The following is a 14,098-nucleotide window of genomic DNA, read 5'->3' on the forward strand; positions in this document are numbered from 1 at the left end:
AAAGAAATATAAACCAGACATGGGTTCTAACTAGTGATCGACCAATATTGTTTTTTCGTTGCTGATACCGATACCAATATTTTGGCCAATGCATATCGGTATTGACTGATATTGGCCGATATTTTTGTACATTTAATTTATTTTTTTTTTTGACAGGTACTAAAAGACCCCAAACCCCTCCTCTGCACTTAAAAGCATTCAAAACGCCAAGTTGCGGGAGGGGGGGGCATTCTCTCTCGCTCCTTGTAATGACAGTCGAGCGGCTTCTCAGCCGCATCGGTTGTCATTACAAGACAGCCGACCTTCGGCTATGGACGCCGGTACAGGGGTGATGCCTCTAGCTGCAGGCATCACTCCAGTTCATGCACTTTCCCAAAAAATCTGCAAAATCGGTAACCTCTGGGGCCAATTCCGATATATCAGGAAAAGTGCATAGCAGCCCTCGATATATCGGCTTTGCCGATAATCGGTCGATCCCTAGTTCTAACCACTCATTACTCTATCCAAAACCAAAAGTCCAATTTTGTACTTTAAATACTTTAAGGTCTGTATTTGCAACACAGCAGTAAACCATTATTCCAAAATCCTGCCTGTACTGATTGGAAAGGGTAAATACCTAACTAAAATATGGAAGAACACTATACATTCAATAAAATGAGTTTGTGTGTATGAAATCAGAACTCCTCCAGAATTGAGTTGTTTAGAAGCGAATACTTCCTAAAGTGCATAAAATAAACATTATACGCAAGGTTGGCCCAAGACATTGTGCTGCCTGGGTCCAAGAATAAAATGATGCTTCCCCAAAAAAAATAAAAATCACGGTCACCAAAAGTCCCCCACATACATTATTTTATATTATGATAATTAAAACTAAACATTAAATGTATCAGGAATTCAGATTTACATGCCAAAGCACCTTGTCTATATGCAAAATTATATGACATACCACAATTACTGCTCCCCCATCTTGGAGCCCTAGGGCATCCATGGGTGCAGTGTGTGTCAACACAGTGGGCCCCCCCCACCCCTCAAGGCTCATGTGCAGTGAAAACATTGCATCCATGGATGATATGCCACTGGGATAGGGCTGTATAGGGGTGGGATAGGTCTGTATAGGGGTGGGCTAGGGTAGTATATGGACAGGCTAGGGCAGTAAAGGGTCAGGCTAGGGTAGTATTGAGTCGGGCTAGGGTAGTATAGGGTCAGGCTAGGGTAGTATAGAGGCGTACTAGGGTAGTATAGGGGTGCACTAGGGTAGTATAGGGGTGGACTAGGGTAGTATAGGGGCAGACTAGGGTAGTATAGGGGCAGGCTAGGGTAGTATAGGGGCAGGCTAGGGTATTATAGGGGCGGACTAGGGTAGTATAGGGGCGGACTAGGGCTGTATAGTGATTTATGGGAATAACAGGTTATGCAACATTTGGCCTTTCAGCAGATCAGCAGTCACTATTAGAAAAAATGATGTACATCATTTGTGTCCTGTCACACAGAACTATTACCTCTTGGTAACCTCCCTTTGACAATGTGTCTAATCACTGCTGATCACATGTAAACATATGTCGGTTATCAGCATTTCCTTTCCTCAGCGCTGTCACTGTCTGAGGAAAGGGAAGCCAATAAGCTGCTTTTCTGTGACAGGGGACATTTACACTGATAATCAGTGCAGCATATCTGTGTCCATCAGTGCAGCATATCAGGGTCCATTAGTGCCGACTATTAGTGCTGCATATCAGTGCACATCAATGCCACCTTATCAGTGCAGCCTCATCAGTGCCACCCCTTAGTGCGGTCCAATCAGTGAAGTCTCATCAGTGCCCATTATCAGTGCAGCCTATCAGTGCCCACCAGCGAGGACTAATAAGTGCAGCCTCATCAGTGCCCATCAGTGCAGTCAGTGCAGTCTAATCAGTGCCCATCATTGCAGTCTAATCAGTGGAGTCTCATCAGTGCAGCCAATTTGCTGCCAAATAGCTGTCAAATTGAAGGAGTGATGTCGGAGATGGGCGGTGCCGATATGCAGGTCTCCGCCCCTTTTTTCCACAGCATCTGTGGTGTGTATATATTGCTGGCCAGGGAGGAAGGTGGCAGAGGGCGGGACCATTTGTAACTACTGTATATGCAACCACAGCGGTGTATAATTCAGGTTAATTATACACCGCTGTGAATGCACATAGAGTAGTTACAATCAGTCCCGCCCCCCGCCACCTTCCTCCCCGGCCAGCGGCTGTTTGTCTATAAAGTAAACAGGACAAAGGGGCAGAACCCCACATCGGCCCTGCCCACCCTGACATTAGTGCTTAATTTTGACAGCTCCACTTCCTCTCATTGTGGCCGCCCCCTGCTTTCTGTGAACTACCGCTGCCTCAATGACAGTGGCATCATCGGCGGGGGGGGGGGGGGGGGGTGGCTCCAAAACAGTGACAGTGACCAAGGCATTTGTCCGGCATTAAAGATAGCCCTGGTGCCACCCCTCTCTAGTTGCCGCCTGGGTCCAATGGACCCTCCGGGACTCATTGTAGGGCTGGCCTTGCTTATATGTAATGTATGACATTTCACTAATTCATACAAATGTTTTTTTAAACTAGTGCACAGATATCATTCTGCTACTTATAAAAAAAACTGAAATTAGTAAATGTTTACCTATTACACCACATGCTGCATCAAGATGCTGTCTTTGCAAGGAAGAGCGCTTGTATACCACATGCGGAGTCCCCTCACTGGTTTTGTTGTAATTTCTACCTTGAGGTAGTGGTTCAATGAGATATTCATCATCCCCTGATACTATTACTCCTAGCTAGTTTGAAAGAGAAAAAAAGTTGTCATAGACAAAATAAGATGGCTATTGTAACTCAGTTTCGTCTCATGAACTTATAGACATAGGGTTGATTGACTAAAACTGGAGAGTGCAAAATCTGGGGCAGCTGTACATTGTAGCCAGCCAGCTTCTGATTTCAGCTTGTTCAATTAACTGGAAGCGTGTTTCTTTGCATAGCTGCAAAAGATTTTGTATTCTCCAGTTTTAGTAAATCAACCCCATAGTCTTAAATAAACCTAGCTGCTCAAGCATGAACAAAAAATATAAAACATTTAAATTCACTTAAAATATATATTTATTTTTAGGGTGAATGCCACTGAATTTAATTATCAATCATCCCCTTATATAACAGGGTTACATAGAGCTGAATTCTGTATAAAATTTACATTACACAGCATACTGATTGCATTGAACACATTGAAAAGTTTGCACCTATGCTTCAGGATTATAAAAGCCCCACAAGGAAAAGACAAAAATCAAAAGCAGTTATTTTTATAAAGTCTTATCATGTCTTCCTTGTTTAAAGACAAGTTTTATACTTCTACTGTTACTCTATTAAACACATAACTTTCATTAGGTCACTTTGATCTTTAGTGGCACTAACCCAGGGATCCTCAAACTACGGCCCCCCAGCTGCTGCGGAACTACACATCCCATGAGGCATTGTAAAACTCTGACATTCACAGACATGACTAGGCATGATGGGAATTGTAGTTCCTAAACAACTGGAGGGCCATAGTTTGAAGACCACTGCACTAACCTATTATAATGCTGATTGAACATACTACAGTCTAATAATAATTTCTGTACAATCTTGTCAGACTGATATATATATATATATATATATATATATATATATATATATATATGTGTATATATATATATATATATATATATATATATATATACATACATACTCTCATATATATAAATATTGCAGTCTGATATTAATAGGCATAAATTTGTTCACCTCTTTAAATTATATTTAGCCTGTCCTCACCAGTCCATTGCAGTTGCTAATGGCCACTTTGGAGCTCAGCTGTCGATCTTGGATGTGGCCAACGTAGTGACAGTCCTCGTACAGCTCATGTTTCCAGTCCAGTCCCCCTCTTTTCCAGTACTCAACAGTGAAGTGCTGTCCCAGTAGATCTGTCTGCAGGGTGAGGTTAAGTAGGAAGTTAGAACTCTGAGCTTGCAGCCAGTAGAAGACCTGCCGTTCAGACTCATCAGGGATGCTCCTCCTGGACCTTCGGAAGCTGGGTGATGCTCTGCGAAGGTCATACGTCAAGAAGTTTCCACTCTCGTCCACCTGGGCAGGAAAGGCGATCTCATAATGGCTCAGACGGGAGAGGAAATCTGCTGGGTCAGAGGAGAGGACTTCACTGGCTGCTGTCATCCCAACGATGCAGTGACTTGGGCTGAATTATAAGGCACCACGTCAAGCACAATAACAAGCACAATCTATATAATGATTAAAGGACCAAAGTGTACTAATGGTAGGTACATGTTTAAGGTATAATTTTTCCAGAGTACCACAGTTGATTGTTATATGAAAAATTAGCTCTTCTTCAGATTAATATTACTAAAAAAAGGGTAAAATTGCCTCATTTATTGAACTGGAGGAAGTGAAATTAAAGGTATTACTTATGTCAAATACACTTGAGTACTTATTTTGGTAGTATTATAAATACATTAAATGTTGATCAGGGTAATTCCTGCAATTTCCATACATGAAGTCTCATATGTGTACAGTTAGAACTTTGTGTCTCAATAGAAGCTATAGTTAGAAGGCTATAAAAGTTTAATTTTAGTATTACTAAAGAAAGAGGATCTTGTTTAATGTCATGACATTACCTATGATCATATACGATAAAGCATATAAAAATATAGAATAGATACAAGTCAAATCTACTTTATTGTCAATTCTTCCACATGTACAATATATACATACAAAGAATCGAAATTACGTTTCTCTTAGACCCCCTGTGCAATATATATAGTGTATTCGTGGGTGTATGAATATCAACATATAATTTCTGTTTTAAATGACTGTGTTATATTATAGTGGATTAGACACTGGAATTGTATGTACACTGGACACTTTAAACATGGAAAAATTGATCTTGGGGAGAAGTGCTTACTATGGCAAATGAGCCCAGGAAATAATGGTGTCACTGGTGATGTTACAGTAAGGCTATTCTTTTTTAAGGTGTGATATGGTGAAATGAGATCTTCCTCTTCAGAACTTTCATCATTCTTGCCATGTGTAAGTGGTCCTGGCACTGCAGTTCTAGAACTTCTAGATAACTGCTGATTTGATTACCCCATAAATAATTTGTCTTGTCATGGGAGCTCACAACAACCATTACTGGAGATTGGAGAGAGGATAAGTGGGAGCATACTTATATCACAATAATACTTTTACTGGCATTTGAGAAGCCCAACACAATTATATTCAAATTAAATAATTAATTCTCCAATGTGCCAGTAGTTTAAATTCTATAATTTAGACAAATAATGAGTTTAGACTTGAAAATGTGAGTAAACACATAGGACCAAGTTTTCATATCCGTTTTTGTTTAAGAGACTTACCCCTATTCTACCTTACAACTTTTACACTCCAATAAGAAAAAACTCTTATCATAATTCCAATTTTTTTCTAAAGACTACCTGCCATGGAAAGTAAATTCTCCTTTACTATTCAGTATGGCATCTCTGCAGTCAAATGGACAAATAATCAAGAATATTAAAGAGAAAGTATAGTGTTTTTTCAGAATAAATTATTAATATTATTTTTTTGAATAAATTATTAATATTACTTCCAAATTGTCACATACTTATATATTTGGTTACTATATTATAAACAGTTTTGTATATTGTTCAGTAGAGATAACACTATCTGTGGGTCAATGCATACTCTGTCTCTCTTTTTCTTTTTCAACAGTATTGAAATAAGAAATCAAATATCCATGGAGTGCATACCCAAAGACTTGCATTTTGAGAAGGAGCTGTAAAGCACAAACATTGCATGTAGCACTCAACAGGTATGACAAGCAAACATGGATGTCTCTATGTAAATACAGTACATCATTAAGATTACAAACCTAAAAATTAATGCATATTGATAATGTTATTTAGATCAATCTGATCTTTTAAAAATGACCCCCAAAAAAATTGAAAGATTATTCATATTGAACTAGCTGCACTGGCTTTAGATATACATGTTCAGGGTTTGCTCCCCCAATTTTTTGCTTGTTTATTATGTATTCGGTCTGACCAGACTTCTGAGGTTGAGCATCCCATCCCCCACACACACCTGTACTCTATTGGTGTCCACTATCAAGTAGATATAGGAGGAGTCCCCTGTAGTGCATTAGCACATCCATGCCAGCAAGGAGTGTTATCTCCAAGGGTAAGAAAGGCTGGATTCACCCCTTTTTTATGGATAGTGTAGGACCCACTGATAATGGGGTACTTTGACGCAGTGGTGGGCTTGAGCACGATATGGCCATATGGTGGGACTAAATCCCCATTTTTATTTATGGATTGTCTCCATATTTGATAGCCATTTCTTTTGCATGTGTGCGCTATTCTTTTTTAATATTCATATTGAACTGGCTACTCAGCAACCAGCTCAAACCAAATTATGATATGAGAAATGGAAATGGAGGGGGATAGAGAGACTTGAGACAAAACAAATAAAAAAAACATATATAGCAGAAATGAGAAATAACTATGAATAATGTAGCTTTTCTGTACAGCAGGGATATATTTTGAAAGAATTAAATTACATTCAGTAAGGGTCTGAGTGGTCCAATCAGATCCACTTGTCAGTTTTTAGGTTGATTTGAATAGAAACTCAATGTTAGTCTGAGGGCAGGCAGATGGAAACAGACAAGTGCCTGTTTACATCTGACTACCTCCAGTTCCTCCAAGACCTAGACAAACATCTGTTCTGCTCTGATTCAGCGGGTGATCTATGCACGCATCCCCTGCTGTTTGGAATGGACACAGGCTATGTGAAAGGGCCTACTGTGTGGGAGATTTGTAAAGATGTTGTATGGACTTACTATGCAAAATTTTGTCTTAGGAATTATCAAATGCAAAGTATAACAAAAGGCAAAACTTTTTTTTAAGTTTTGGATAGAGTGGAAAGGGATTAGAACACCAGATTCATCCTCTCTATTTGTCCTGTTTACCATTATCATTGAAAGTGAAAGTAAATGAATATAAAACTGGATGCTGATTTCTATGCAGTGCGCACCAGACTCCAGTTTTAGTAAATCCCCCCACTGTGTCTATGGAGGAGTTGTCACCTTAGGTTGCTCTCCTAAATGTACTAAAACAAGTCCTCCTTTTCATTACATGGAGGGAACTTGTACTGTAGTTCACAGAGGTTAGCTGAGAATAGACAAAACATTGTTTAGGATTTCAGTTCAGTGCACAGGAAGTTACAAAGATGCTCGATTCAACAATATCAACAGAACTTTTGTAGGGTGTACTGGAAAAAAATGACTTAGCCTGAAAAAGAAAACACATGCAGTCACCATATCTAAGGACCGGTAAGCTGCAATACGGTATATTAATTTTTTGTTCTTGGTTTTAGATATGCTTTAGGAGTAATAGCATAATTTGTGTTAGAAATTATACATGCAAGAAGACATGCAGAAACTAATTTCAAAACATTGCTCAGCAAGGAACAATAAGACAAAAAAGGGCTATGGAATTTATGTATAGTACATTTTTGTCAACGTCCTGTCTTCTGCTTTATTTGAGTAAGAGTCTAAGGCAAGGATTCCCAAACTACGGCCCTGCAGCTGTTGCAGAACTACACATCCCATGAGGCATTGTAAAACTCTGACATTCACATACATGACTAGGCATGATGGGAATCATAGTTCCGGAACAACTGGAGGGCTGTAGTTTGGGAATCTCTGGTCTAAGGTATAAAAAATAGGGAAAAGCTGAAATTTTAATGTGGCCTCTAACAACCATAGAGATGTCTTATTTCACTAACCTGAACAATTACAGCTGGACTCTAAATTTGTAATACATACATTATTCTTTCCTCAAAATGTTTTATCAAGCAAGATCTTCAGTTCAATATCCCACATGTGTGTCCACCTACTTACTGCCCCAACACACAAATCATCAGTAATTCACTGCAACACAAAGATAGTTATCTCTCACCTTCGGAGCTGTGGTTGTGATTTCTGAATCTTTTGAAACTGGAAGGTCTTGCAGCAGTCACGGAGAAGGCCAAAGCCAGTAGACCCCAGATAACTGCCATGGCGTATGGTCTTCTTCAGCTTAACTGTAACACCCACTTTCACCATGACGCTGTCCCTTAGGCCTTCTCCCAGGGACTACTAACCTAAAGCCTGTGAAGTCATCTCTTTCAGCCCTTACAACAGCTCTTCGATTTTGCTTTCTTTTCTTCTTTGTTAATTTCAATAATGATATAAGTTTAGTTCTTTCAATTGCACAATTATTACCCTTTAAAGAAAAAAAGATGTTTTTATACCCTATCAGTTTAAAATGCATACACTATGTGTAAAATACCATAATTGTTTTATAATACTTGTACAGAGTTAAGTCATCAAGTGAGCATCAGTGTTATTTGAAATGCTGAGCATATAGATTGTACTCACCAGCTTATCCTTGGCTCCCAAATCCACAAGCTGAAGTCCAGATCTGATCAACTTCTGTAATCTGTAGTTTTTGCCTTGCTCAACTCAAATGCCAGTATTGCTATATACTTCTAGTGCTTGAGATCTAGAGAACAACATTAAATCATAGGTCCAAAAATTAGCAATAAAGAAAAAAATTTCAGTGGGCTTTTTAACATACAAAAGTGCAACATAGAATCATTCTAAACTTAAAGAAAATAATTAACAATCCTCTTTCATTTATATGAATACAAAAAAATGGCATCTCATTCTATGTTATGGTTAAGATAGTTGACTATAGTTTGCACCTGATTCATTTCAACCCATGCATTGACTTATAAAATAGACCATTCTTAATACACATAAACTTGCTGAATTATTCTTCTTCAACTGTAGCGATTAAAGAATCCAAAGCCTTTAGCAAGTTGTAAAGGTTCCCACACTAGAGGTTTAAAACTTCCAAAGTCATTGAATGTCAAATGGTTGTTCCATATTGTTAATAACCATTAAATACATTTCTGAGCCATTAAAATGCATATTTGGATCACTTATGTCTATACAGGCTGAAAAAAATATAAAATGGACAAAGACAGATTGGACAGCATTGTCTACTTCTATCCACAGACATGATCCAGTTAAAAATATTTAGATAAGGTAACTATAATTTCATAGCTAAAGGTTTCCTTAACAGTATATTAAAAAAGGTGAAGAGGATTTGGTATTATGCTGCAGATTATCAACAGTGAAAAAAAAAGAAAAAAAAAACCCCTGAAAATAGATCCAAATAGCTTACATTTGACTCTCACCACTTTTACTGGGCTTACATGATATGGGCTTGTGACCTTTACTGGAAGCAAACACATTTAGATTGAAACACTTTTTAAATAATAGAGGTTTTTAAAACTATGCCTTTAAATTAAGCTATGGCTACTTCACCACTTGCCCTCTGGAAAGTGATGCAGATTAGGCATTTCTTACACTCTCTCCCCAACTCAGCCAACTTTCACCCACTCCCTAAGAAGAAATATTCTCTTTACCCTTGGAGACACAGGCTATCTAACTAATATGACCTACCAATCATCTCCCTGAATACTACAACATTTACTTCAAAACAAAAAGACTATGGGGTTGATTTACTAAAACTAGAGAGTGCAAAATCTGGTGCAACTCTGTACAGAAACCAATCAGCTTCCAGGTTTTTATTGTCAAAGCTTAACTAAACAAGTTGGAATTGGAAGCTGATTGCCTATCATACACAGCTACATCAGATTTTGCATTCTCCAGTTTTAGTAAATCAACCCCTATATTCTCTATTTTTCCCATGGGGTATCAATTGCAAACATATTTCAGAGATCAGGTTTTATAATGCACTCCCCATGGTATGGGTTCTCAAACATTCTACATACAATTTCCCCCAATTTTCCCTTTTGTGTTTGTAGCAACATTTCCAGGCATTGGGCCTGATGTGGGTCTGCCATGGTTACCGTTAACACCAAAAGCGCATTTAAGCTTGTTGCCCAAGTGTGAGATCTGAGACAATGAACAGTCCGGCATGTTTGGTTTTTAGTTTTATTGTAGGAACTTGGATGGGAGAAGGGAATGAATGGGATACTCCTCTGGCTCAACTAGGTACAAATCTGGGACATTTGAGAAAAATGCCGCCTAGCGCTGTCTTGGCGCTGGCTGAATGCTGACCAACGCTTACTGGCGCTTGCAAACCTGACTTGTGGTCTGTGAACTGAAACTTTACTTCTGATGCTTCCTCACAGCTCAAAAGTCTCCCTGTAGTCTTCTCTGAGTTAGGTAGCCACTAGCAATGACTTCAGGGCCCAACTGCTGGCACCCCCTTTTACTCTTCAGGGTAATCTCTGGCACCCCATTTACTCTATTCCTGTACCGGCTAGCTAGCTCCTGGACCCCTCTGACCTTCTCCAGAGTGGTCCTCTCTGCTAGGCAGAACCCCAGGGGCAGTTTGCAGTACTCACGACTCAGAATGCTTTCCTGACACTCGACCCCAATGCTCCGCTGGACCTCAGCACACCTGATTCCTCACTGCAGCTTAGCTCAGCCCTGTGTCCACTCAGGCCAGCCGCCTGGGACACCTGATTCTTCCTAACAGGAGGAGAGACAGCCGTCACCTCCCTCCTGGGACTCTGCTTCCCCCCAAAGACAATCTGACATGCGCGTTCCACGGACTTATACCCCCTCCCAGAATGCTGTGCGGCAGAGTCTGCCCTTCCAGGATGGATACAAGCCCTGGTGTGCTATTGGCCAGGTTTCCTCCACTGCCCAATGAGAGCCCTCATTGGGATACAGTGGGGAGTCTCCCCAACACAACAGACACACCTGGAAGCACATGCCAGCCTAGCTGAACAATATGGCCCTGCTGTTAAGCAGGCAAGGCCCCACTATAATTTACCTAGCACCTACCTTGGAGGGTGCTACATGTTGAAGATGCAAACAATTCACCAGTACATATTTTTTGGGAATGCCCTATATTCAGAGGTTTTTGGGAAAGAGTCTCATCCTTAATTTGGTCACAGTCATTGATCTGGGGTATAAAAAAACACTATCATGGCTACAGTTAAGCTATCTCCCCCCCAAAAAAAGTTATAAGTCCTACCTTCTCATCTACTTTCTCAATACCACAAGGGCATACATCATTTTTTCTATGGAAATAAACATCCCAACATTTAATGTCAGTGTGGCTCTCTAAAATTCAAAAAATTCTAAAAGCAATTCAGTGTTAAAAAAAAACAAGATAAAAAGTTAAAGAAAAGTTTGTCCTACTGGTTGAAATTCACATTTTCACAAGAATATTGTTCCCTCCTGTTCTCCCCTTAATGGGTCTAACAATGCATAAACACAGTAAGACTTCTTGGAGGTAGTTGATTAACATGATAACTAGATTATAGGAGGGCTCCTACCCACTTTCCTCTACTCATTCTCCTTCTCTCCTCCCTAATTTGCCCATAACTACTCTTTCATATCTTATTAATTTCCCTTCTTGCTTCCTGTGTCGGTAAATATACCTTGTTTGGATGTTCAAGAAGACTTACCTCACTTTCCACAGTCTAACCAAGACTCCTTATGATTATGGTCAAGAAAGACAGATGAGGTCCATAATGTTCTATCTGCCTTCTATAACCATGTACCCATCTGTTACCTTGATATTTTGGCTTTCCATTTTCAATATGTGTTTTCTTAAATAAGGAATGAAAGCAATATAAAGAGGAAAATACAATGACTCGTACTAACAAGTCAAATTAACATTTCTGCAATCTAACTTCAGCTAACTAAAATCTGCTTTATAGATGCATGAACCTTTTAATTCAGCTTTACTCTTTGCACTGCTTTATGAACTGGCTTAAGAAACCCATAACTGTAAAGGCATTACCCACACTGCAAACTAGATTTGTTATGCTGTTTTCCCTGTAACAGCCTCTAACTTTTCCAAATGTTCTTACCCTGCAACTCCCCCAATTACTCTATTTGACCTCGTCCAGCATCTCCTGCTCTCCATAGCTTATCTGTCTTGATGCATACAGTTGGGAATATTGGCAGATATGACTTGCTCCAGATGTCAAAATAATTATTATATCTGGATCTTGAGACTGCACAGCTCTAGTTATAAACCTTAGCCTGCCAGAGTTGAAACACATTGGGCAATGGTTTATATACACAAAATAATTTGTCCTGCTGTAAAATAGATTATCTATGTTATCATTTATTTATTTACAGTTTTTTTTATTGTATTCGGTATTTATAAAATAACTTTTTTATGTAATGTATTTGTTCCCTAATTTGTTTACCACTTGCAGCTTATAAGAGGGTAAATATGAGTGATCTCCAAACACAATGGCAGATTTCTACAGGCTTAAAAAAAAAGAAGTAAAATTGACCTAAATTGCAGTTAGGCAAGACACATTAAAAAATGCCAAGGAGTAAAGGAAGTGCAAATGTAAAATGCATGGAAATGGGGACTGAACTTATGCTATGGCAAGGAGGAGAATGGGTTTGCTGTCATAATGCTAACTGCAAAAAAATGTTCCCAATGTGCTTGTGAATGGATGAATTGCTCTACTATGGGTTATCATTTGCCTACAGAGTGTGCACACCACATAGCAACATGGAAACAATATTTCCACAAAGTCAGAAAGAGGAAACGCCTCTCATCCCCTATGCCTTAAAATAGACTTTCAGCAGCTATCATCAGGGTCAGTAAGTTCCATGTAAACCCCTAATAATGATTCTCTTGGTGCACTAAAACTTCTTGCTGCTGGAGGGTATTAAGTGCCGGTTCACACTTCCGCGTGTGCGGCGATCGCATGTAATATCGGAGCGCACTGCTCCTTCATTACATGCGATCGGATGTGCAGTGCGAATTCAGCCATACACTTTCTATGGCTAAATTTGCACTGCACCCGCACCAAACACGCACATGAGGCATTTTTTCAGCCGCATCAGGATCGGATCGCACAGTGGTTCACACTTGTGCGATCCGATCCTGTGTGAACTGTCAGATCGCACTGCGATATGCGATCAAACTGGGGGTGTCGTTAACATTTCATTGACACCCCCAGCGTATCGCATATGGCAGTGTGAACTGCCAGATGTGCGTTTGCGATGCGGGAACAGGCTGCGAATTCGCAGCCTTCCCGCATCGCACAAGTGTGACCCGGCACTTAGAGAGAATTTTAGGGAGTTCCTTTCCTATTAACATGCTTGAATTGTTCTGGGAAACCAAATAGGTATGTATTAGCATAGAGGAGGCTACACACACACACACCCTCTTGTTATGGTTACATCAGTCCGCAAATCAGGTGTGTCAGACTGCCATCTTCCAAGAGAGGAATGAAAAGATTATACATTTTTGTGATTTAAAACGTTAGAAAAATGTAAAAAAGCAAAACAGATCTATTAGAAATATTTGCTGGTGTAATTGTTGGTATTTGTGCCTGAAGATGATCTTTGAAACAACCCAATTTGGAAGGAATCCTAATTTGCATAGCTCAGTTCACCAACTTCAAAAGTATATTTCAATGTGCACCCTTAAGAAAGAAATATACAGTGCCTTGAAAAAGTATTCATTGAAATTTTCAACATTTTGTCATGTTACAACCAAAAATGTAAAATGTATTTTATAGGGATTTTATGTGATGGACCAACACAATTGTGAAATGGAAGGAAAATGATAAATGGTTTTCAAAATTTTATACAAATAAATATCTGAAAAGTGTAGCATGCATTTATATTCAGCCCCCTTTACTCTGATACCCCTAACTAAATTCTAGTGAAACCTATTGCTTTCAGAAGTCACCTTATTAGTAAATAGAGTCCACCTGTGTGTGAAATTTAATCTCAGTATAAATACAGCTGTTCTGTGAAGCCCCAGAGGTTTGTTAGAGAACCTTAGTAAACAAACAGCATCGTGAAGGCCAAGGAAAACACCAGAAAGGTCAGGGATAGAGTTGTGGAGAAATTCAAAGCATGGTTAGGTTTTTAAAAATATCCCAAGCCTTGAACATTGCATGGAGCACTGTTCAATCCATCATCCGAAAATGAGTATGACACAACTGCAAACCTACCAAGACATGGCCGTTCACCTAAACTG

The 14,098-nt window shown here is 39.4% G+C and overlaps 1 protein-coding gene across 1 annotated transcript in view; it reads right to left on the reverse strand.

Annotated features, from left to right (window-relative positions):
• Positions 1 to 8,587, reverse strand: part of ADAMTS10 (ADAM metallopeptidase with thrombospondin type 1 motif 10) — a 110,779-nt gene extending 102,192 nt beyond the window's left edge. Inside the window, exons 1-4 of the mRNA XM_082263585.1 lie at positions 8,467 to 8,587; positions 8,006 to 8,311; positions 3,816 to 4,233; positions 2,641 to 2,794 (exon numbers count right to left, since the gene is read on the reverse strand). Coding sequence (XP_082119711.1) covers positions 2,641 to 2,794; positions 3,816 to 4,233; positions 8,006 to 8,151 — 718 coding nt within the window. The 5' untranslated portion in view covers positions 8,152 to 8,311; positions 8,467 to 8,587. The remainder of the gene's footprint in view (positions 1 to 2,640; positions 2,795 to 3,815; positions 4,234 to 8,005; positions 8,312 to 8,466) is intronic.
• Between the last annotated feature and the right edge of the window lie 5,511 nt (positions 8,588 to 14,098).

Source organism: Pelophylax lessonae (genome assembly GCF_965119305.1).
Source record: "Pelophylax lessonae genome assembly, chromosome: 1".
Lineage (NCBI taxonomy): Eukaryota > Metazoa > Chordata > Amphibia > Anura > Ranidae > Pelophylax > Pelophylax lessonae.